This window comes from Protopterus annectens, chromosome 5.part0, assembly GCF_019279795.1.
Source record: "Protopterus annectens isolate FY-2018-M chromosome 5.part0, PAN1.0, whole genome shotgun sequence".
NCBI lineage: Eukaryota > Metazoa > Chordata > Ceratodontiformes > Protopteridae > Protopterus > Protopterus annectens.
Window position 1 is genome coordinate 1,636,001,550 of NC_056735.1, and position 26,152 is coordinate 1,636,027,701.

General features: G+C 42.6%; 1 protein-coding gene across 7 annotated transcripts in view; it reads left to right on the forward strand.

The window, feature by feature from the left end:
- Nucleotides 1-23,177, forward strand: part of CCHR5.PART0H21orf62 (chromosome chr5.part0 C21orf62 homolog) — a 557,240-nt gene extending 534,063 nt beyond the window's left edge. For all 7 annotated transcript variants that reach the window (XM_044071415.1, XM_044071419.1, XM_044071418.1 and 4 more), the window contains one exon: nt 22,053-23,177. In XM_044071415.1, coding sequence (XP_043927350.1) covers nt 22,083-22,793 — 711 coding nt within the window. In that variant the 5' untranslated portion in view covers nt 22,053-22,082 and the 3' untranslated portion in view covers nt 22,794-23,177. The remainder of the gene's footprint in view (nt 1-22,052) is intronic.
- The last annotated feature ends 2,975 nt before the right edge of the window (nt 23,178-26,152 follow it).

The following is a 26,152-nucleotide window of genomic DNA, read 5'->3' on the forward strand; positions in this document are numbered from 1 at the left end:
AGATATAGCAGATAAATCACAGACATATGTCCAGATTAAGTTTATTCTGAGGTTCTAAGATTTTGACTGCTTTCTGTTGTATCTCTACAGCTGTAATACTGTGCCTGCGCTTTGTATTTGATTCACAAATAACAATTTAATTATTTTAGGTAGCATATCATTAAGACATTGTTGGAAAACCATTATCCTGCAGTTTATTTTGTTCATGGTGTGCTAAATAGAAATTAGTAAAAAAAAAAAATGTTTTACTAACCCAGTACTTAACAATGAGGTCTATGATACAAGCACTATCACACAGGACACTACTTTAACTAAAACCCTTTAGCAAACACAATCAATCCATTGATCACATACAATTAGAATATACTGAGTAAAATGACAGTGCTATAGAACATCCTGGATCCAGTGCAGTGTTTTAATAACTTGCAGGAGGATTACTACAGAGAGGAAGTTAGCTTAATTTTAGTGAAACATCAATTAATTCTTATAGTCATTCATGCTGGCCACCTGCTGATATAAACATTGGCTCTACGTGATGGCCACTATTGATGTGACACCTTGATGCCAATGCCTATTTATACTGATATATTTCTATCTGATGGCCCTTAATGTAGTAGACCGTATTATCCACTAGTAAGATTATTTTGTGTATAATCAAAAAACAAAACAGGTTATGGGAGTTTGAATGAACTGAAAGTACAGAGAAACTGAACACTAAAGATCTACAGATGGTGCACAGGTGCTAGACTTACAGTATATGTACACTGATCTTTGGAGTAGGGGGTTAACAGACTACCAACTCAGAATAGTGTCAGCCTCATGTTTGTTGAAATGCCTTTGGAGAAGCATGTCATCTTACATGACTTTGCTGTAGTATTCCACTGAAATGCATTATATATATATATATATATATATATATATATATATATATATATATATATATATATATAGGTCCACTATGTAATTTTGAAATACTGAAATCCCTAAATTCAGTATTTTGAAATTACATAGTGGAAAACCCAAAGGTCCGAAACTGGCAATCTGAAAATCCGAAACTGAAAATCCTGAAGCACGGAAATGTTGAATTTCCGCTTCCGCTCGTGCAGTGTGTAGATGTATCCGTTGAATTTAGGTAAGTTTGTGTGTGTAAATGTGTTGGTTAGGTGCTTTAGTGTGTGTAAGTGTGTGTTGTGACTGTAATGTGTGTGTGTGAGGGACTGTAAGACGTGTGTGTGTGAGTTTCCTTTGTGTTTCTGTTTGTGCGATCTCGGAGTTAGAATATATAAGTAGGGGGGTGTGGGAGGCACAGCACAGTGTAGATGCATTTATTTGATTGTGGGGGGGTGTTTTGTGTTTGTTTATGTGTGTACTGTATCTATAGCATAGTTTTGGCATTTTGAATTTCGTGGTTGTGTGTTTTCAGAATTGTGAGTTGTGCTTGGGTTTTCGGCTTTGTAATTTCGAAATACTGAATTTCGGGATTTCAGTATTTTGAGATTACATAGTGGACCCATATATATATATATATATATATATATATATATATATATATATATATATATATATATATATATATATATACTAACAAAAACCACTAGACAACAACTCCAACCCCAAAAATTTTGGAATATTATCAACAAACTCTTAGACCCAGGCAATACTTCTACCCCCAGCCCCTGTCCTAACAGCTCACCAGCAGACAGTGCCTCCTTTATTAATTCCTTTTTTATCAACTCTATAAAAAAGTTAACTAAACCTGACATCTCCTCCTTCTCCTCCTCTGATCCCTCTACAAAATCCACCCAGTTCTGTCTTAAACCTGGCCATACTGCCTACATCAAATCTCTTCTTACCAAACTGAAAACTTGCTCCCCCTCTGCTGTCAACTTACCTCCTCTGTTCCTTAAACTTGTAGCTAACTCTAATGCACATCCAGTCTCTATATTAGTAAACAGGTCAATTCAAGAGAACACAGTCTCCAACATCTGGAAAAAATCATATGTCATACCAACCAACCAACTACAGACCTACTGACATACTATCCCCCATCCAAAATTCTAGAAAAATGCATTCATAACCAGCTTCTCAAACACATCATATAAGACAACCTGTTAACTCCCACCCAACATGGTTTCTGTCCTGACCACAGCACCTCTACAGCTCTTATTTCATTTACACAGACTATCACCAAAGCATGGGACAATAACAAACTAGTCTCATGCCTCTTCCTTGATCTATTGTAAGCCTTCGACACCGTTTCCCATACCCTACTTCTCTCAAAACTTTCCTCCCTTAACCTCTCCTCTTCTACTATACTATGGTTCTCCAGTTACCTCTCCAACAGATTCCAATCCGTCAAATGGCTTTTTGTCTTCTGCACCTTCCTCCCAAGCTAAACAGGTATCCACCAAGGGTCAAACTTTGGACTTTTCCTTTTTAATATCTTTACAAATAACCTACACACTTCTTGTCCAAACTCCTCACTAATACAATACTCCAACTCCACTATTATCTCGTGTTCTGATAACCTTCCCCACCTCCTTGCTCTTACACAAGAGTCCCTCCTTTTAGTTGAAAAATGGCTGGCCAACCCTAAAAAAACAGAACTTTTACTCTTCCTTCCCAAATCTCTACAGCAACACAAAAATACCTTCACAGTATCTTGTCTTATTAGTACATTTATCTCTGTAGAACCACATACTAAACATCTTGGCGTAATTTATTCATTTATTTATTTATTTGTTTATTTATTTGATATTTGTTGACCAGGATAGTCCGACTGGATCAAAGCCCTTTTTCAGCAGACGCCTAGGGAGAAAAGCTCCAAAATACAGATAATAACAAAAATCTACATTACAGTACATGTGCAATACAATGAGAAATACAAGGCTCCAAAGCAAAAACTATAACAGATCAAGAATACAGTAAGTGTGCAATACAATGAAAATTGTCAACAGAAGCATTTACAATAATGAAGGCAAGAGAGATTTAATTACAGTTAGTGTTTGAAGCAGATAGTAATATAAGTGACATATACTAGAGGGATATATGAGAGTAACAAACTTGAGGGATGGCATACAGTGTGCTGATCAGTCAGAAAGAAAGGTGGTGAACAGGAGGAGGAGGAGGAGGTTTTAAGACTGCACTATAGAGGTCAAGAATTGGTGAGTGATGTTAGGTTAAGGGAAAGTTCAGCAGAAGTCAGACAGGATACGTGAAGTAGGCTGGAGAGAGTAAGGAATTTGTCTCCTTCTCAGAAGGAGGTAGGTAAGAGAAAGATAGAATGAGATAAAAAGGCGGGAAGTGGGTATTTGGAGGAAGATAAGGAGTTAAGAGTTGGCATGAAGTGAAAGGAATGTGATGGGTATATAGAAGTTGAAGAGGAAGGTAGGGGAGAAGAGGAATGAGCAAGACTAGGACTAGATTCGGAGGGGAGATAACAGGGACATATCCTGAGGTTGATTAGGTATTGTTTGCGTGAGTTCTTAAATTTATAGGTCTGGGGTATGCTTCTTAGGATCAAGGGAAGCTTGCTCCATTGGATGGCGGGAGAGCAACTGTATAGATTCTGTCCTGCAGATTTTTTAGGTTTGTGTATTTGCAGTAGGTATTCATCAGAGCTCCAGAAAGGACAGGCAGAGGTACAGAGTGAAACAAGTGAGGAGATGCTTGGACAGTCAGAGGGAGATGCTTGGACAGTCAGAGGGATTATTGATGAAGGAGTAGATTATGAGAAGTTGGGATAATTTGAGGTGGTTTGGAAACTCAAGCCCATTAAGTGACCTGAGTGCCAGACAGTGGTGAGATTTGGAGGGCAAGTTAGCAGCAAATCTGGCCACTTTGTTATAGGAAGATTCAGGTTTGGAGCCAAGAGTAGATTGAAGGTTAATAAAGATGTGTGAGCTATAGAAGAGGTTGGGAAGGAGGTAAACATTGGCAAGTGTTATTCTAGAGTCAGGGGTGAGGAACATTTTGTTTCTGTAAAGGAGGCCAAGCCTTTGATGGGTTTTCTTAATGCACTGATGAATGTAAAGATCACATTTCAGCTGGTCATCAATGATTATTCTGAGGGGGCTTAGTTTGGGTTTCAGGAGAGATTGTGGTTTTGTTGAGTTAAGAGATGTTGAAAGAGGTTTTAAGGTGATAGAAGGGTTTTGGGAGGAATAGTATTTTTTTTGGGGTGAGTATGAGTTGTTTTTTTGTAAGCCAGGTTTCTGTGAGGTTGAATGATGATTGTGTGAGAGTTAAAACTTTGGTGGGGTTTTCAGCTATGGCTATAATAGTGAAATCGTCAGCATACTGTATGAGGGATGACCAGGAACAGGATTTGTGGAGTTCGTTGGTAAAGGTATTAAAAAGGAGGGGTCCAAGAATGGAGCCTTGTGGGATACCTGTTTTGGTTGGGAGAAAGAGGGAGAGAGCAGAGAGCCATTTGACAGATTGGTGTCAGTCTGAAAGGTAGCTGTTAAACCAGGATATAGTAGCTGTGGAAAGGTTAAGTTGAGAGAGTTTCGAGAGGAGGATAGAATGTGAGACAGTATCAAAGGCTTTAGACAGATTTAGAAATAGGCAGAACATGAGTTTATTATTATCTCTGGCTAGGGAAATAGTGTTGGTAAAGGAGATGAGAGCAGTAGAGGTGCTATGGTGTGGCAAAAGCCATGCTGGGTGGAGGTGATCAGGTTACCTTGTATGAGGTGGGTCAGGATTTGTTTGTGAACACAGTGTTCTAGTAATTTGGAGAGGAGAGAAAGTATAGCAATAGGTCAAAAGTTTGAAAGTTCTGAGAAATTGCCGCCTTTGTGAATGGGTATTGTATAGAATATTTTCTATAGAATAGGGACAGTTGATTCAGAGATAGAGCGGTTAATTAGGATGGAGACTGGGTATGCCAATGATGTGGCAGTGAGTTTTAGGAAGAGAGATGTAAGGTTGTCAGCTGATGGAGAGCAGGGTTTGAGCTTAAGGAGGAGTTTTTTAATGTAGCTTGTAGAGACTGGCTTTAGAGAGAAGGGGGAATTTTCTAGGGAGGGTGTTTTGAGTGGAGGGAGCTGGGGTTGGGGGAGGGGAGGGGTGAGAGTTGTGGATGGTGCGGGATGGGGTGGGGGAGAGGTCTGCATAAGTTTACTTATGGTGTCGATGAAATAAGAATTGAAGATGGCTGCAATTTTGAGAGGTGAGTTGTTGGGGCACGGGCTGGATAAAGATGGATTACCAGGGTGGAGGACTTACTGATGGTGAACCTTTCGGTGTTTCTGGACTGAGTGGTCTGGGGTTGACGTAGAAATTTTTTTGTCATTATTGATGTGTTTTTTAGTGAGATTTTGAAGTTCCCAATAGTTTTGTAAGTGGGAAGTAGATTTTGTCTTGTGCCAGAGTTTCCAGGCAGCATCTCTTTTTCAGCACCTTCCACTGAGCTTGGTTAGATTTTGTCTTGTGCCAGAGTTTCCAGGCAGCATCTCTTTTTTGAATAAGTAACTGAGTTGAGTTGGTGAGCCATGGGGAGTTGTGAGTTTTGACTCTGACAGTACGTGGAGGCACAAGGGAATTGAGTATATTAAGGAAGGTGGAGTTAAAGAATGAGACAGCATCATCGAGAGGTAAAGTAAAAATGGTTGACCAGTCTATTTCAGAGAGAAGGTTATTGAATGTCTCAGGGTTGAAGGTAGACAGTTTCTGACATTCTTTGAATATGTGGGGGTTCAGAAATGTCGGGGAGAGTTGGAGAGTTCATACTGGGCAGTGATCACTGATGGGGTCAGGGAGTGTTTCTGGTAGATGATAGAGGTTCTGATTGGAAACAAGAATCCAGTCAATGATGGAGCTGGAATTGGTGGATTTGTTATGGAAAGTGGGAGAGGTGATGAGTTGGGTGTACCCGTAAAGGTTAATGAAAGTGGTACAGAAAATAGCGATAAGGGTAAGCCAGTTGATATTGTCACCCAGTATAATGGTTTCATTGGGGATATGGTCTGATATCCAATTGAGAATCTGTTCTAGCAGGGGTATGTTATTGCTAGGTAGTATATAGATGACAACTATAGATAGGGTTTTGTGGTTGTTGGGTTTAAAGTTGGCTATGAGGAGCTCAGGTGGGTGAAAGGAGGGAGCAGAATTTGGTAGGAGGGTTAGGGTTAGGAGGTCTGAGTACAGAATAGCAACACCTCCACCTTTCTTATTGGATCAATTAAGGCATAGAATGTTGTATCCTGGGGAGAGGAATTCATTGTCTTTGTTGTGCGGTTTAAGCCAGGTCTCTGAGACAGTAACTATATCAGAAGAGTATTGTGCTATCCATGAGTGAAATTCTGTTATCTTGTTAAGGATACTGTGGATGTTAATGGAGTAAAATGAGAGGTGTTTGAGAGGAAGTTTAGTAGTGTTCAAGGGGGAATGGATGACAAACTAAAGTTTGGCATACATATTCAGCAAGCCATCAAACAGGCCCAACAAAAACTAGGTCTCTTATACAGACATAAAAAATACCTCACTAATAATGCTAAACAGTCTCTAGTACAGACTTTCCTTCTCCCAACCTTACTTTTTGAAGCCCCTGTTCTCACCAATTCCCAATCCAATCTATTAGCTAAGCTTGAAACCAGTTAAAACAAAATAGCCAGATTTGCTGCCAACCTTCCCTATCACTCTTACCACTGCACAGCCTTAAAAACCTATAATGGCTTATAAGTTCATAGGTTTTGTACTAGGCTAAGGGCCCTGGAGACTTTACAAGCTTAGCCCATAGAAGTGCCCTGGCATCGTGCTGCCAGATGTTAGTTCCCAATGCCTCTATCATGTAGACCCACTGCAGTGATCACCGAGGTGAACTTTCTATTTCACTTTCACTCATCAAGATTTCTCTTGAAGAGGGACATTGAGGTGCTCTGCAAGACATGTATGGGAAGTCTATTCCAGAGCATGGGCAGCCTCTGGGTTATGAACCTGTCCCTCCAGCATGTTCTGTTGATTGTGGTTATGAGGTTGAGGTTTTGGAGAGTATGGTGTGGAGGGATTTGGATTTCTTTATATGTAGCATTTCTAACAGAGCTGGGTCAGACATGGCCTTGTATGTCAAGCAGAGATCACCTCTTAGTAGAGGATATGAGACAGAGAACAGCTGGATTGTTTGAGTCTGTCCATGTAGGACATGTGTTTAAGGCCTAGGATCCTCTTCATGAGGTACGGTCTTTCCAGCTGTTGCATGTGTCTACTGAGATACATGTCAAATGGGGCATTATACTCAATGATTGGCCTAATGAGGGAAGCGTAGAGACAGATATGATGACCTTCTTCCTGGATGCAAAACCCTTGGTAATGAGGTGTGCCACATAGAAAGACTTTCTGACCACAGTGGCAATGTGGTGGTCTAAGGAGAGGTTGCTGTCAACGTGTCCCCAGATCTCTTATAACGCATTCAGTGTTCAGTGGGCTCCCATCGATGTGGTAATTAGTGGGAACTGAGTTTTCTGCAAAGGGGATGATGACACATTTTTTGGCATTAAGCTTAAGGCCATGGTTTTGACACCAGTCATTGGTCTCAGTGAGGCCTTCCTGTAGGATGTCTACATCACTTGATGAGTTATTAATGGCTCCCAGCTTGCAGTCATCTGTGAACTTGGTCAGCCAGTGTCCCTCCATGTTGGCCCAGGCTTCTGAGAAGTAGATGCCAAACAGGAGAGGACCCAGGACTGATCCTTGTGGGACTCCACTCGTGACTGGTTGGCAGTCTGACTTGGAGTCTGCTACTTTCACACTGTGGGCTCTATTTGTTGAGCCAGTTTGCAACCCACCTAGTGATATAGGGATTGATGCCTAGTTTGGTGAGTTTATCAATAATTCCTGAGTGGGCCTTGGCCAGATCAAGGTAGGATGTATGAACTGCCTTGCCCTCATCCACAGCTCTGGTGACTGACTCAAAGAAGTCAACCAGGTTGAGCAGGCATGATCTACCTTTCACAAAACCAAATTGCATGAGATCTAGAGTTTGGAGATTCCCTATATCCTTGTTAATTAGGTCCATGATGATGCGCACCATAGCCTTACATATCAGACTCGTCAGGCTAATGAGGCAATAATTCCAAAGGTCTGTAATTGCTCCCCCTTTATGGAGAGGGATGACTGTAGCAATGTGCTATTTGGTAGGGACAAAGCCTGAGGTGAGGCTGTGATTGAACAGGGAACACAGATGTGGTAGCAGTTCACTTTGTAGTTCATGTAGAACACATCCAGGGATATTCTCGTGTCCCATGGAAGCTGTATTTTTGGCCTTGGACAATGCAGTTTTAACCTGTGCTGCAGTTATGCTGGGTACCTGGCATTCCTTCGGTTTTGTGATTGGTCCTTTGGGTGGGGGGGGGGGGGGTAAAGTTGGCACTGAATCTGTTGACCAGTATGTTGGCAATATCTGTTGGCTCAGTATAGGAGGTACCATTGTGCAGTAACGCAGAGCAAACCTGGGTATTGCCGTGGAGATTCTTGATATAACTATAGATGTCTTTGTGGTTGTTTTTAGTGTCTGCTGCAATTCTGCCTTCGTAGCTGGCTTTAGAGGTTTTAATGAGGGATCTCAACTTTTTGTTGAGGCTAAGGGAGTTTTTCTTCTTGGGACTTCACCTTTTTCTGCAACAGTTTCTTCCTTCTGTTGTAGAGTTTATTAATGGCAGGGAACCACCAGCTTGGCTTCCTTTTTTTGGAGGAGAGCATCTTGGTTCTGTTTAGTATGGCTAGTTCCATGCATTTATGTACGTGTTCATACAGTGCATTGGTGTATGATTCGGCAGTCATGCATCTATTTTCCATTGACATGGGTGTAGTGAAGTTAGCCACCTCTGTTTTTAGGATCCCAAAGTCAGCTTTGGAGAAGTTTGTCATGGTGGTTACTTTTGTGGGAGGTGTATGTGAGATGTGCATTTCCATAGTGATTAGTTTGTGGTCAGATCTAACCAGGGAGGAATTGACTATTAGTGTAGAGCAATGGTTGCCCATGTTAGTAATAACCAGGTCATGGATGATGCTTCCTCTAGTGGGAGTAAGAATGAGCTGGTCCAGAGCAATGGAACTGATGAATTCCAGGAAGCACTGGGCCAGTGTATTGGTGCATGAGTAGTTTTTTTAGTTGATGGAGGGGTAGTTGAAATCACCTAGTATGACAGTGTTGGGTTGTACCCTAATAGTTTCCAGGGTGCTTAGGAATGTGGAGTGAGAGTCTTGGGACATGGTTGGGGACCTATAGCAGGCTATGATCTAAATTGCCATCTTACCCAATGTTAGTTGTACCTGAAGTATCTCATATGCGTTATGCTGGGCTACTAGTCTGGAGGTGTGCATATCCTTTATGAATATGGAGAGACCACCTCCTTTAGAGCTTCGGTCCATGTTCTGAGGCCAAAAGTTGTGGAATGAGTTATAGCCTGGTAGTGCAGGGGTGCTTTCTGCTGCTTTAAACCAGGTCTCCTTCACAGCACAAATGTCGATGTTCTCCATTTTGAGCAGTAGTTCAAGCAAGTGCATTTTGAGATTTAGACTTCTAGCATTGAGCAGCATGACCCTCCAAGTTGCATTTATTTATAGCTGTTATGGTGGTAATTTGGTCTTTGGAACATCACCTAAAAAGGCACTATAGGGTGGCAAGAGCCTTAACCAGTATCCGGAAATCCAGGGGTGACAGATGCAGGCCATCTCTGTCAATCATGTCATCCCAAGCAGACAGATACTGGATCCCCTTAGAATGACACCAGAAACCTAGCCAATTGTTGAAGTCAGTCATTTTCTACTTGGACTGCGGTATCATTCTTGGCAATGGTAGGATGCTGCTCAGGGCCAGGGTCATATCTGCCTTGGCCACATAATCCGAGAGTTCCTCTATGTCTCTTTTCATGTAGTCCAGGGAGGTGTGTCTCAGGTCATTCATACTCACATGGACAATGACAAAGCCATACTTCATCTTGGTGTGGAGTGCCTGAGTGCATGTGTTATGTGTCAGATTCTAGCACCTGACAGACAGCTGACTGTTACCTTCTCCTTATTCAACCTAGTGAGTGGGACATCAGTGTGCCTCACTATCGAGATACCTATAATTAGTGTATTGGGCAAACGGTTTTCCTTAGGGGCTTAGGTTGAGGGGCACACTGTGTAGGTGAGGTATGTGTCTTGTGGTTTCTGCTGCATTGTGGTGGTCAAGTGTATTTCTGCCTTGGAGGTCTCTGCTGTTTGGGTAGATTTCTATTGAGAGCCTCCATGAAGGTGGGAATCTGGTTTGTACTTTTATGTGAGAGCTGTGATGGTGGGTGTTTTGGAGGGCTATGTGTTGCATGTGGTGTGGTGCAGGTGTTGACCTTCTCCTCTTGACCAGCTATTCCGGTCTTGGCTTGAGAGTGCGTGGCTTCCAATTTGTATATATAAGTGCATCTCTCACAAGTCTGAGTGTTGGGAGGTAAGAGGAGATGGTTGTCTGTGTACATGAGGCAGTTGCTACACTGCCTCAGAATGCCCAAGTTCACCAGGTTAATAGAAGAAAGCACAGGGAACTGACCTTTAGACATGCCACGAGGGATGATCATTATTACTAAGTACTGGAGCTGTTTCCTTATATATTCCTTTTACAGGAAAAATGTCACTCAAGGTGTCTGAATCTGTACAGAGCACTGCCAAACACTTGAGGGGAAACTAATACGTAACAATTACCATACCTCCATAACCAACTTCTTCTTCCCCAACTCCACCTCACACACTCTCTCTCTTAAATCAATCCTCCCACTGTCCTGCCCTCACGGACCTCATCACTCCACACTCCCCTAATCGTAACCTATGCAGCACAGACCTGCACCTCTTAGATATCTACAAACCTAATAAAAATATTAGCAAGCTTTTATACAGCCACTCTGTTGCCACTGCCTGGAACAAACTTCCCCTTTCTCTAAGAACACACAGCAACTTCCCAACTTCAAAAACCTTCTAAAGGACCTATTTACTAACTCCTGGACCAGTCCTTGTCCCACTCCCACCTAAAGTGCTCCCTCTCCTGTTCCCCTCCCCTTCTCAGCTCACTCGCACACTTTACTTGAACTGCTCACTTTAGGTCCTTATTATATTCCACCACCTATGAACAATTGTTTTGATAATTGTTACATGGAACCTAACTTTTTATATTTTATACATGGCTGTTCAAAATCTTTATATTACTTCTGTATTCTAACATGTTAATTTATAAGATGTGCTTTCGTTTGCCTGTATGTATACATTTGTATGTTAAGATGTACGATGTTTTGCTTTTGTATCTGTCTCTCTGTGGATCTTTTCTCCTGGGGTCTCTGCTGAAAAAGGGCTCTGCAGTCCAGTCGGACCAAACCGGTTAACAAATGTCAAATAAACTAAATAAAATAAATATTAGGGTACTTGGCATCAGTTAATCCTGTCTCATTCTGTTTCTGATTTGTGAATATCTCCTAGAGTAACAAAATGCAGTGGTTTTTTTTTCAATATTAATATAAAAATGTTAATATAAATTATGACAACTATTTTTCCCTTTTTAAGATTAGCACCATGAACAATTATAAAGTTCCACCAACTAAAGATTATCCTGTGGGGCACTAATACATGTATCCTACATATAATGTAATGAAAATTATCAATACAATCTGCTTTTTCTCTTCAGTATCAGTTTCACCAAGCCGCATCATGGTTTTGGATATCAGAAGTTCAGATGGCGGTAATTTTCATTCCTACCATATACTTTTGGATTCATATTTTAATGGTGATAATGAGGGATATTTTGACATTCCATGGTTTATTGCCCATATCTTGTGTTCTGTAGAGAATTTACTTGCCTCCTTCAGCATTCAGTTATGTCCTGTGCAAACTGTCACTTCCAATGTGTACAAAGAACACATTACTTTAATAGTGCTGCAGGAGAGGAGTCAGTCTCATATTCCAGTGTTCCTTTATGGCTTTGCTGTGACATTGCACTTATTTATTACCTGCACCTCTTGTCTGTGCTGTGCATTACACACACACACACACACACACACACACACACACACACACACACACACACACACACACACACACACAGAAATATATAGACTATTGTTCTTAATTTTCAAATATGTATGGTAATGTTTTATAGAATTCGTTTGTTTCTTTTTGGCTTAAGATGTTGGGGATTTAGCAGGTGCCCACAATGACATATTAACATATATCAGTCTACGTACAGCCTGCGAATTGTTTGCATCATCTAACTAAAAACATAATTTCCACTGTCAGAATTTGTCTTTGTCTTTTTACCAGATATTGTATTGCTGAGTGCATTTTATAAACTTTGTGTCCATTGTATTGAGTCCATTTAGGACTGTACATTTACAATTATATAATTACACTTAGTGCATCTCAGTCTTCAAAGAATACATTTTCATCATTTTGTCACTGTGTTTTTTAAACTTGTGTTTCTGAGAGGTGGCATCCTACAAACCTATTGAAAGTGAGAGGAATTTTGTTATTAGGCAAATAAATTCTATGGTAATTATCCCTCCGGATTTTTAATCAGATGCACCTACTTTTCCGAGAGCCTTTGTCCAGATTTTTAGTGCCTGCAAATTGATAAGTATTTACCCAAGTTATTCTAAAACATAATTAGAAGTTATGTACTCACCATAACGTTCCATCTGAGTAGGTGTATTCATTTGTCTGCAACCTGTGGGTTATGGATCCGATATCGGATCCGAACCGGCATGGTTTTCCAGCTATGGATCCGAGCTCTCAGCTCCTCCCCTCACCCATAATGCCCTGCTCTCCCTACATGACCTCAGATCAAGTTTGCCAACAGCATGAATACCCTAAAAAGGGTAACACATAATATGCAAGAAACTGAAAAGGCCAGGGGGATAGGAGGGCGGGATGGTTGCAGACAAATGAATACACCTACTCAGATGGAACGTTATGGTGAGTACATAACTTCTAAATCTGAAGTAGGAGATTCATTTGTCTGCAACCTGTGGGACAGAGTCCCCAGCTACCTGAATCTTGGGCGGCCATCATGGAAGGATATTCCAGAGCACCGCGGAGCCAAAGGATGCTCTACCCCTAGATGTAATATCCAACTTGTAGTGGGAAATAAAGGTATGAGATGAAGCCCAAGTGGCTGCTGAACAAATATCATCCAGAGGAATCCTAGCCTTAAAGGCCGAGGTAGAGACTGACCGGGTTGAATGGGCATGTACTCCCTCCGGTGCGGGCCTTCCAGAAGCCTGATAAGCCAATAAGATGCACTGCGAAATCCAGCGTGATAATGAGACTTTAGAGATTGGCTTGCCCAAATTAAATTTAGCAAAGGAAATAAACAACTGGTTGGATTGCCTATGACCAGCTGTCCTGTTTAGATAATATCTAAGTTGCCTGTGAACATCTAATGAATGAAGCTTGTATTCACCTTTGTTTTGGTATTTCGGAAAGAAAACAGGGAGGTTAATGGATTGATTAATATTTGCTTCAGAAGCTACCTTAGGAAGAAAGGACGGGTTGGTCCTGAGGTATACACGGTCCGGATGAAAGACCAAGTAAGGAGGCTTGGCCGATAAGGCTTGAAGTTCTGAAACTCTCTTGGCCGAGGTAATGGCTACTAAAAAGGCCGTCTTGAAAGATAAAAATTTTAGATCTACCGTCGCCGCCGGTTCGAAGGGGGGAGCAGTCAAGGCCTGAAGGACTAAAGAAAGGTCCCAAGGAGGAACCACTTGCTTTACAGGGGGCCTGAGGAGAAAAGTACCTTTCAGGAAAATCTTACACAATTTGGCAGACATCAGAGGACTGGAGTCATGACCAATATGATAATGAGAAATTGCCGCAAGTTGTACTTTGACAGTGGAACTGCTGGCACCATCATTAAAAAGAGTGGTTAAGAAGTCAAGCACCAGAGGAAGGGGAACTGTGAAGGGGTTTAGACCTTGCCGCTCCGCCCACAAGGAGAACCGTTTCCACTTGCTGCGGTAAACTTTCCTGGTGGATGGTTTATGAGCCGCCACCAGGATGGCCTTAACTGGGGACGAAATACCGGGAGTCCTGATCAGGAGTGGAACTGGAGCAGCCAAGCAGTCAGCTTCAGGTTGTCCAGATTCGGGATTGATAGATGGGATGGGTGAGATATCAGATCCGGAATGGGATCTAGAATCCAAGGAGGATTCACTGAGTGAGACCTTAGGAAAGGGAACCAGATCTGTCGAGGCCAAAATGGGGCAATGAGAATCATTCTGCACCCCAACTGAGAGGCTTTCTGAAGAACTTGGAGCATCAGAGGCAAGGGGGGGTAAGCATAAAGAAGACCGGGTGGCCAAGCATGCACCAGAGCGTCTCTTGGGGTACCTCCGGGAGGAGGTATTAGAGCGAAAAAACTGTCGCACTTGGTGTTTGAGGGAGGCAAAAGATCGCAACAAGGAGTTCCCCACCGTGCGAAGATGCATTCCGCCACCTGAGTATTGAGAGACCACTCGTAAGGGGTGAGAATGGTGCGACTGAGTTTGTCCGCAAGGATGTTGGACCGACCCGGAATATGCGTTGCTATGAGAAAGCGGTTGGTGGAGATTGCCCATTCCCACACTCTCATGGCTTCTCGACAAAGAGGGTAAGACCTGGTTCCTCCCTGTTTGTTGATATACCAGACAACAGACATGTTGTCCGACTGAATCGCAATTGTTCCCAAAGGAAGAAAGGCCTGAAGTGCTAGCAACGCTAAGAGCACTGCTCTCATCTCTAGAACGTTGATATGCAGTAAGGTCTCTGAATCGTTCCACGTGCCTTGGACCGTCCGGCCTGCAAAATGCCCCCCCCACCCGAGGCGGGAGGCGTCCGTGGTCACCATGGCGAGAAGGGGAGAAGCACAAAAGGGGCGGCCTCCGTGGAGATCTGGAGAGTGAAGCCACCACAGGAGGGACCGCTTGCAAGCCTTGCTGATCGCAATGGGATGATGCATAGGAAGAGCAAGATATGACCATTGAACTAGGAGTGTCCATTGAAGGATGCCCATATTGAACCTGGCGAGGGGAAGAAGTGCCATCGCTGCTGCCATGGACCCTAGAGCCCTCAGGACCAACTCTGCCGGAACTGAGCTGGAGTGGAGAATGGCCCCCACCTGGAGCTGCAGATTCTGAATTCTGTCCGCAGTGAGGAAGGCTCTTAATCGTCTCGTGTCTAACCTGGCACCTATAAAATCTATGAACTGCGTAGGTGCTAGGTTGGATTTCTCTGTATTTATTGTGATGCCCAGACGGGGAGCAAGATGGAGAAAGGAGTCTCGCGCCAATAATAGTAGATGCCTTGTTGGGGCGGTGAGAAGCCAGTCATCCAGGTAAGGAAAGACCTGCTCCCCCTGAAGCCTCAGGTGGGCCGCTACCACTGCTAATACTTTGGTGAACACCCTGGGGGCTGTGGTGAGACCAAAGGGAAGGACCCAGAATTGGTAGTGACTGGCTCCCAGCCGGCGGAGAAACCTCCTGGAGCCTGTCCATTAGTATATGGTAGTACGCATCCTTGAGGTCTATGGAGCACATCCAGTGGTTTTCTCCCAGAAGGGGAGAATAGACTGCAAGTAACCATTGAATTTCTCCTTGGGAACTGCCAGGTTCAAGAGTGAAAGGTCTAAAATTGGTCTTAGATCCCCCGTCTTTTTTGGCACTAAAAAGAACCTGGAGTAGAACCCTGATCCGATCTGGTCTGGGGGGACGGGCTGGATGGCTCTTTTCTTTAGCAGATGGCCAATTTCTGCCAAAGCGGCCACCCACTGACCGGGTGGAACGTCGGGGAGGGACTTCAATTTTGGCATGTGACGAAATGGGATATGGTATCCTCTGGATATGATCTGGAGGACCCAGCGGTCTGATGTTATGGACTCCCATGCCGCTAGGTGCTCCGAAAAACGTCCCCCAACTGCCTCCAGAGTGGAGCAGCCAGGCAACCCTTCAGGGCTGCTGCGTGGGCCGTTCAGAGAAGGGTTCTCTGGACCCGAAGTTCCTGGGAGCCCCTCTGCCCCTGGGGCGGCATCCTCCCTGTCCTCCTCTGCCACGGAAGGACTGGTTGTCCGGAGCAGGCTGGGATTGCTGCGACTTCCGGAACCACATCTTCTTCTGGCCCTTTTGGTTCCTAGAATAGGGCCTCTGGGGCACAGAGAAGCGGATTCCGATGGCAGACAGCGTCTTCCCATCCTTTTCACTCTGGGTCAAAGTATCACAAACAGTTTTGCCAAAGAGGGCAGAACCATCGAAGGGGGCGTTTGCAAATGACGCCTTGAAGGGCTCCGTGAAATCGCAATGACGGAGCCAGGCCTGACATCTGGTAACTAGGCCTGCCCCTGCGGCTCTAGCGGCACCTTCCATAGCATGGGACAGTAGCCGCATAGAGGTATTAGCGACGGACCTGAGAGTGGCCATACGGGTGGAGTGCAACACTTTGTCCTCCTCCGACATGGACTCTGGGGGGGATGCAGCGTAGTCTTTTATAAGATCGTGCTGCATCCTAATCACATGTGCCAGGTAGTTCAGCGCCCTTACTGAGAAGGTCGCTGAACTAAACATCCACTTCCCCAAGCGGTCCATCATCCGAGACTCCTTGCTCGGGGGATGGACTGAGGGACTCTCCTGAGCAAGTTCCCTCTTGGTGGCAGCCGCCGTCAACATGGCATCTACCGGAGGCCCCTTACTCCAATGGGCACGGTCAGCCGGGGGACTGAGTATACGGTTGGGCCTTTTTGGGATTGGCTCCACGGTGTCCGGTTCCTTCCACGCCCTGGTGGTAATGAGGTCCACCAGGGGGTCGGCAGGAGGGGACACCCAAGAGGTAGACGGGCCCGCTTCAAATGCCTCCAAGAACACGGACTCGTCCGAGGAAGACTTGGGGGCAGACCACCCCCCCTGATGCGAAGCATTTCCATGATGTCTCCAAATGAGACATCCTCAGGGGGTGATCTTGGGGAGCCTTCCCCTTCCTCCAAGTCCATGTCTTCTGTGAGAGACTCGGGGGAGTCTATGTGCCTCCTTTTGCATGTATGCTTGCGGGAGGCATCCTCCGGGGGGCTGTCAGAGGACTCCTCGTAAGCAGTGACCTGTTCCAAAGGAACAACTTGGGGCAAAGGAGCGGGCTGTCCCAAAGGCCGGATGGTGGAAGCCTGGTCCAGTGCAGATGGAGTGCGGGACAGAGCCGAAGCAAGTGCCGGGGGTCCGGAAACCCTCAACAGGGCCCTCTCCACTACTACCGGCGCCGAAGCACTCGGATCCGAGGGGAAAGTGCGCTCCGACACAGACGGCGCCGAAGGAGCACTGATCCCCCCGGATCTGAAGCTTGGATTCAGGCTCCGAGAGGTCGGATCCAAAGCACTCGAGGGCAGGGTCGGATCCGAAGTACTGAGTACTATCGGCGCCGACCCACCCCCGGCTCCAAAGCTGCTCGGCTCCAAGTGCTCTGAACCCGGGTAGCGGGTCAGAGAAGGAGCTATAGGTTTAAAGAAAGGGGTCGAGCTCCCCCCCAGAGGGGGGGGAGGCAAGAGCACTCCCATCTGCATCTGGGCCTGGATGAACCTTCTCATCATCCGGTCCAGATCAGCGTCCGATAAACTATACGTCGATCTCGACGAGGCTACCGAGGTAGGCCTTGAGTGCCTCCTGGATAGCCTCGACGGAGATCGGGTCTCCTCCTCCTCAGGTCCCGGTGAAAAGCACACAGGTGACGGGCCGAGGAGGGAGAACCAGCAGACAAGGAGGCCAGAGGAGAAGCTGCTTGGCGGGGCCGACACAGAGGTCTCGGCCCGCCGCTTATGGTGCTTCTCCCTACGGTCCTTCTTTCTAGCTTCCATCTCCTCCGAACCACTACAGGGAGGTTGAGTCCCAGGAGGAGGAGGGGGAGCCGGAGAGGAGGGAACCGTAGACACGGTACCCCCCAAAGGAGCGGAGGTCGGAGCCGAGTCCAGGGGCAAAAGTCCCGCCAGGACCAGCTTAGACCTCTGCTCCTTCAATGCCCTGGGGTTGAACCCTGCACAAATGGAACATCCAGAAGTGAGGTGTTCAACCCCAAGGCATCGAACGCACCGAGTGTGGCCATCAGCAGTGGAAAGCTTATGGCCACACTCGGAGCACTTCGAAAAAATAGCCTTAGGTTGTTCAGACATCCTAACAGCCTAGAAATTACTTAAACTAATGTTAAAAAAGTAAAAGTAAACTAAACACACACACAGGCCCAAACACACACTACGCTACCAGCGAGGGGAGGGAAACTAATTACAAAATATTAAAACAACTAAACAAGTTTAACTACCAAAAAGGGAAACCTAAACTTTCACACAAACTGTCAAAAAAAATATTAAATTTTAGCACTAGAATAACTAGAAAATTCACTTAGCTGTAGAGCTCAAGAAAACCAATCTGGTCACCAGCGCGGCAAACTAGATCTGAGGTCATGTAGGGAGAGCAGGGCATTATGGGTGAGGGGAGGAGCTGAGAGCTCGGATCCATAGCTGGAAAACCATGCCGGTTCGGATCCGATATCGGATCCATAACCCACAGGTTGCAGACAAATGAATCTCCTACTTCAGATTGAATAGTAAGCTATTACTTTTTAAGGACAAGCCGCATTCCACTACACCCACAATTCTCAAGTAATTAACTTGCAGGCTTACAATGTCTTCCCAACCTACTTCAAGAAGTAAAAAAAAAAATTCACTCCATACAAAGACCAGGGAAACGTTTATTTTAAAGTGCAAATTTAGTAGTTTAGCCCTTATAACTGTAAAAAGATGAAAGTGCCAGATGTGATTTTTATAATAAAAGTTTTCTTTGTGTCTCTATGGCCTGATGGCTTACTCAGTTTTGTGGTTTACAAATCTTTTCCTTTTTCTTGTACTTTAAGAAGTAATTCAATAACAATAAAGTCTCAATACATACTCAAAGGATTCAGGACGTATGTGAAATTATTAGAAAACACTAGAGAATTCTAACATCTGATAATAAGTATAAAGGGCTACTAGGAAACACACCATTTTTTGTTTTAAGAATCGCCCCTCATTAAAGAAAATGTTATGTTATAAACCCCTATCTGATGGTCAGAGGAGAGCCCCTAGCCAGAGGACATTCAGTGCAGATCATTGTAGTATGGCATGATGATTGTAGGATGCCCAGATCCATGTACACCCAGATACAGGACAGATCAGCACATCGCGATACTAGCTGTAGTAGTAAGAATAACTGTCTCTACTGTGTGTTATGTGTGAAGTTTGTCAAAGTTTTGGGAAGCCAACTGCTGCTGGATAGGATTAGAGAGAGTTTAAGGCATGTTTATGGTAGCAGCAAAGGAATGAATGGCAAGTCAAAACAATAGAAGGTCAACGACACTGGGTTTTGGTTTATTTAATTTTGGATAATATATATAGAGGCTTGAGAGGTGGTGATGTAAAAACTAAGGCAGAATGTATAGAAATAAAATGGATGCATTTGCTTAGAGTCAATGAAGGTAAAGGGTTAAATGAATTTATTCCAATTAGGCCTTTATTGAAATCACGTGACTTGAAACACTAGACTGTGCATATAAAAACTCACTGTGAATGCAGTATTTTATGGATCTGAAGAAGTACCTGTGTGTACGAAAGCGCTTATCCTGTTTTTTATTGTTCTATTGATTTTATTCAGTGGTGGTGCTGTGGTAGCGTTGTCACCTCACAGTAAGACGCTGACCGGTTCGACTCTCAGCTAGAGCGTCTTCTGCGTGGAGACATGCGTGAATGGACGTACCTTCGTTGAAGTTGTGCATTAGGGCTGGCAACTCAGCATGTAAAAATCAACTGCCAATCATTAGCGGACCGGAGTTCCACTGTGGCGACCCCTAACTGGGAAAAGCCGAAAGACCCAACAACATTCAGTGTGTAAAGTTTGATTAAAGTTCCTGTTTGTTTTACACTTTTGCCTGACCGGCTATTTTTTCAATTTTACATTTGGTTTTTGGTCTTTTGCTGGTTGCTCTTTTTGTTTTGGATTTAACAATAAAGTCTGATCTTCTAACTGAAGCTGTCCTTCAAAAGTTAGGAAAGTCAAACTGAAGTTATAAATTAAAGCAAATTTAAACTCAAAATATAGTGACTGGTTAGAGGAGAAAAGCAGCAACAGAAATGCACTCTGCAGTTAAAGGCCAGAGGAGCCAACAAGAAGTCTAATTTCAGAATGAAAGTAAATGTTATGCTATTCCTAGTTAAGGATAAAGCCTCGCTACACTCTTTCCCAGTTCTCCAGTAATTAACTAGCACACCAGCAGTTTTCACATAACCTACTATAAGAAATAATTACCTAAAATAGTGTTTGCTTTTCTGTCTTAACTTATCCTATCAAAAAGTAATGGCCAAACTGAACATACAAAGGAAAGCAATATGAAATGAGAAAGTGTTCCCGAGTTAAAGGTCGGCAGAAAATTGCCCACAATTCTGTTTTCAGAATGCTTTTTGTCATTAGCTGATAAGAGAATTGTAGATATTTGTAACTACTATATTTGTAACTAGGCAATGAGAAATCTAACAGAACTCCTTAAATTCTCATGCAGTTACCTTATGACATACATTGAACCTGTGTATTAATTGGAATGCAGTACATTTCTCTCACTGAGCTGTACTGATATATTGATATCTTTTGTCAGAGTGCTTGTAATATTGGCAGTAGTTATGTGCCACAAAGCTCTTAACTGTTCAGAAGGTTTTCTGAAAAAAAAAAACAGTAACAGTGTGATCAGTGTGAGAGTAGAGAGTAATTCATTATGTTCAGTGAATTATTTCTTCATTCTCCAGGGGTTATAAAAAGTTACCTTCTCAAATTAAAGTGGAGAGAATTATGTCAGATGGAAAACTGTTGAACTTGGCGATTATCCTGAAATAACAATTGTAATTAGATTTTTATTTCTCTAATTATGTTATTGAATTTAGTTACTTTTTCATTTTGTACTGAAAGTGCTTATTTAGGTTTGCCTTTTGTTTAGTCAGCTAGCATTTTTGTTCTTAGATTCTGAAAAGCATTATTTTGTAATCACAGTATTATATAATCATTGTATTATGCTGAGTAACCATTCTACTGCCAGTTATTAAGAATAATACATGTTTATGACCTGGAAAACAGACTCTATGTTTCCTATTAGTTACAGATTACAAAATGTTTCCTTGTTTGTAATAACTACTGCATGAAAGTCTTGTGTGAAGAGTGAGAGGTTGGCATAATGATTAAGGTATTTACCTTACAGACCCAAATTGCAGGGTTTGATTCTCACGTTGAGTAATTGGCTAGGCTTAAAATGGCTCACAAGAGCAGTTGCCCTAGTATGAACTTATAATGAAAATGTTTAGCAAGTATTTTCTTCCCTGTGAGCACCATTAAAGAGGCACCGATTTAGTTTTGTCTGAATGATGACAGTGGATAATCACTGACTGTGTGCTGGGCCAGACACATACTAGCAGTTCTGAGTGCAAATTTTCATGGCCCATTTAAGCATTTAGTTGTATGTGCTTGCAGTAATGTTGGTGCTGTAGAGTGAAATTAAATGGATAATCAGTGAATACTGTTCTATAGTAGCTACCTGGCTTTGCATGCAAGGCAGGCATTAATGATGTACATAGTCTGGTCAATGAGACAGAGATGGCTGCTTTGGTTAAAAGCAGAGTATTGAAGGTCTGGTATCCCACTAGTTGGGTGTGTGGTGGTATATTAAAATATTTAATTCAACCATCTGAGAAACAGGGGTGTTCCAGGACTACCACTACCCTTTACCATACTGTCATTCCATATATAGTACATTTAACCAAACCTTATCTCTTGTATACATACTTAACCTAAAATGGTGGGTGCTCTATATATCTACCTAAACTGAAAAAAAATCCAGATTAATCTCCAGCTGATTCAAGTATAATCTCATATATGTACATTTTGGATTAAATGTTTTAATTGTTGATGTACTTCGAGCTACTCTAAAGATAGAACCTTTTACTTGACACTCACTAGTTAGATGTAATTTAACTACATCAGTAAATAAATGATGGTCTTTTTATCTTTCCTTAGGTGGCTGCAGCTGTCCAGGAACACATTTTTATGAAAAATGTTCAGAATAACATAACGACTAAGAAATCCATGATAAATATGGAACTGTCCTACAGACTACAAAGCCTTTTCTTGCTCTCTCTTCTTACTTGCAGCCTTGTAAGTCACTTCATTATGGCCCAGAAGAACAGCACCCTGATTTTCAGTAAAGACAACAGCATTCAAAACTGCAGCTGTTCCTCCAATGTCCAGGACTGTGACTATAACCTTGCTAACCACACATGTAGCTGCAAAACCATCCTTATAGCACAAACAGATGACGCAACCTATAGGTTCAGTGACAGCACTGATCTGACTGTATGGTTTGCCAACACCTCTGTACTGGGTATGCTGCTAAACTTCACCTGTGTACAGAACCTGAAGCTTTCCTTCTGTGCAACAAATTCAGTCCCAGCAGACTATCTAATCCTTTTTGGACTAAAGAAACTGCAATTATACAGTGCAGCGCAGGTGGAATTCACAGAACAGAATGTAACAATCCACAATGACAAAACAAAATGTAAGTCATCTCGAAATAATGAAAGTCTGCCACTACTTCATATTTCATTCTTGGACATGTCTCTTTTAAATGGGTATTCCTCTTTGAAAGCATACAGTGTAGGGAACGTGACCAATGTGACAGAATATTTTCCACACCTTAAACAGGTGGATGCATTCTTGCCAGTTACTAGCAGTGGGTACACTGTAACAGTGATTTATTAAATTGTGATGGTATTTATGTTTAAATTGTGTGTCATTAATCTCCAAGCTGCAGTGCAGATTGTCTTCTTTGATGGAATCTTGTTTATTCCGGATTTTATATGACGAAGCACAAGTACTCCAAGCAGCAGACCTGACTACACTTTGGTTTGCTAGGGAGCATTTGTAGCTGAAACAAGACTGGTACATATATAACTGGGCAATGGGGTGTCACGCACATTGCTACTTGTGTGAATTGTTCTCACATGCACATTGTCAATTGTGTGAATTGTGTGTAAATACTGCACTTTGTAAGTTCACTAGAACCTTGTAAATCTCAGTAATAAAATCTAAATAAAATATGAGTCGCAGAATTAAAGCCACCAACAACTTAACTTTTTGCAGAAATTGTTTCTGAGTTATTACTCTCTGAATAAATCGTGAAAATGTGTGTGTGTGTGTGTGTGTGTGTGTGTGTGTGTGTGTGTGTGTGTGTGTGTGTGTGTGTGTGTGTGTGTGTGTGTGTATGCTTGTATGTTTGTATGTGTTTTATGTGTTAATGTCTTTTGGTTCTTGAAGTTACATTGTACTCAAGTAAAAAGTTATGAAAAATTGTATTGAGGCACAAAGTGTTTCTCTTAAGTTTTCATATTCAAATATCTACGAGAATATAATTGTAGCCATATGTTCAAAACCCTTTTATAAACTGAACGTCTTTGAATTAAATGATCATTGATGATAAACAGATGGATGCATTACATGTCAGTAAGGGTATCCCCTGATTAGTTTACATTTAAAGAGTAAATCTGTCAGCATTTCTGCACTGCCCTGGCCTTCTAGACACGTGGAGTAGGTGAGTAGTGGGCTACAGAGTAAGGCAGAGTTAGGGTCATCAGAGTTTTGAAATAGTGTAAAGTACTCAAAACCTTGATGGCTGATACACAATCAGGAAATAGCCAGTAATAATTTGTGTGGCATTTCTAGGTATTTTGGGATTGCATGACATTCTATATGGCTTTTTCTTAAAGTCCAGAATACCAGCAATTTCAGGGTATAAAAAAAATGGGTTCAATTTAAACCTCTTGTCACTCTTCTAAGCCAAGAAGTAAACGGTTCTAAATTTTATTTAGTAGGATATTTAACTTATTAATGCAATGGCTATATTTCTGTCTTTATACTGTTATGGTTCAATAGAACAGAATAAATCCAGAAGTACAGCTTTGTATTTCTGGGGGCAATCATAACTACAGGTACCTGGGGAAAGAAATGAGACTGGCACGAACATTGCTTACATTAAATGGTCGTATCGGAAGGACTGGATTGATATTGGTTCATTCAGCTGAAGAGTGAGTTTCAAAAAAAAAAAGTATTTCTATATTTTGACATTTTGCTATAGGTAAGGTAAGAAAACATTGCTTTTTATGTAGTTCACATCACAATTTATTAAAAAATGAAGTTATCTACTCACCATAACATTCCATGTGTGTTGTCCATTTCGCCTTCATTCTGTACTGGTTGGGTTCGGAACCGATCTTTGATTCCAACTCGGCCTTTTACAAAAGCTTGAGGTCTTCAACTAGCTCGTGGCTTACACCCTATCCCATGATGCCTTAGGGAACTCCCCAGACCTTGTTTGCTGGTATAGTAATATAAGCCTATAAAAATTTACTACTTTACAAGCCAAGAAGAGGGTCAGAGAATATTAGTCACCAAATGAATCCTCTCAGTCCTTCAGGAGGTAAGGCTGGGGGAAGGAGTGTGGGATGTAAGAATGAAGGCGAGATGGACCACACACATGGAACGTTATGGTGAGTGCATAACTTCTTTATGTGATGTTGTCCTATCTCACCTTCATTCTGTACTGGTTGGGACAATGCCCCTACCACCATCTTTCTCAGGTGGCTCAAGGGAGAATATTCTTCAGAACAGTAGACTTAAAAGAGGCCCTGTCCCTGGAGGCCAAATCAACTTTGTAATGAGTAATAAAAGTATGAGGTCTTGCCCCTGTTGCTGCACAAATGGTATCAATTGGCAGTTTAGCATGAAAGGCAGAAGAGGTAGAAATAGCTCTGGTAAAATGACCTCTTACTTTGTCAGGAAGTTGTTTATTCTGGGATTTGTAGATCAATGTAATACAATCTGACAGCCATCTGGAGAGAGTGATCTTAGTAACTGGAGCACCTTTTTTGCAGTATGAGAAGGACACAAACAATTGGTCAGTCTTTCTAAAATCCTTCATTCTATGCAAGGAGAAATGTAATTGCCTATGTACATCTAGTTGGTGTAGCATATATTCTGCCTTATTGCCATAATTAGGGAAGAAAACTGATAAGTCTATGGACCAGTTTAAGTTTGATTCTGAACATAATTTTGGTAGAAAGGACAGATTTGTTTGAAGTGACATTCTGTCTTTGTGGAATAGCATATAGGGGGGTTTGATAGACAATGCTTGTAACTCCGAAAGTCTCCTAGCTGAAGTGAAAGCTATTAAGAAAATTGTTTTCCAGGTTAAGAACCTCATGTCACAGGATGATGCAGGCTCAAAGGGGGGAAGAACCATACAGGATAACACAAAATTCAGGTTCCATGGTGCTAGAGGTGGTTTAATGGGTGGTCGTAACAGAATGGTATCCCTCAAGAAGGCTTTGCAAAGTCTGTGGGACATAACATTTGGCCTCACTTCGCCTAAATGGAAATTAGAGATCACTGCTAATTGAACTCAAATAGTAGCTGCAGCTGCCCCGTCATGAAATAGTTTTGCTAAGAACTCCAGTATGGGAGATATAGGTGCAGACAAAGGGTCAATGTGATTTTCCAAGGCCCAGGAGGAAAATCTCTTCCATTTGCTGATATACAATTTTCTTCTTGAAGCTTTATTAGAAGAAATCAGGATATGCTGCACTGAAGGTGAAAGGTCAGGTAGCCTGGCTGTTGTCACTGTGGCTAAAAGCTTTGGAAGAACAAAGGGTCGACCTAAAGTCACATGAGTTGGAGTGAAGCCACCAACAAATGTCTTTCCTGAAAGATTCTGTTATTATGATTTGGTGGGACATGGGTAGTTCCTGCATGGACCACTGAGTGAATAGTAGTCACTGAAGAATTTTCATATGTAGCCACACTAATGGAATTATGTTTATTGCTGCTGCTGCCATGGTGCCAAGCACTTTTAAAACTGTTCTTGCTTGAACTTTCGTCTTGAAAAGAAGGACTAAGACCTAATATCAAAGGGCTTGTACTCTTTCTGGGGGAAGCTTTACCTTCATTTTTGTGCTGTCTAGATCTGCTCCTATAAAAATGATATGCTGAGATGGCAATAAGGCAGATTTTTCATAATTTATTGTGATCCCTAAACAGGAGCAGAGTTTCAGTGTGGTGTCTCTTGC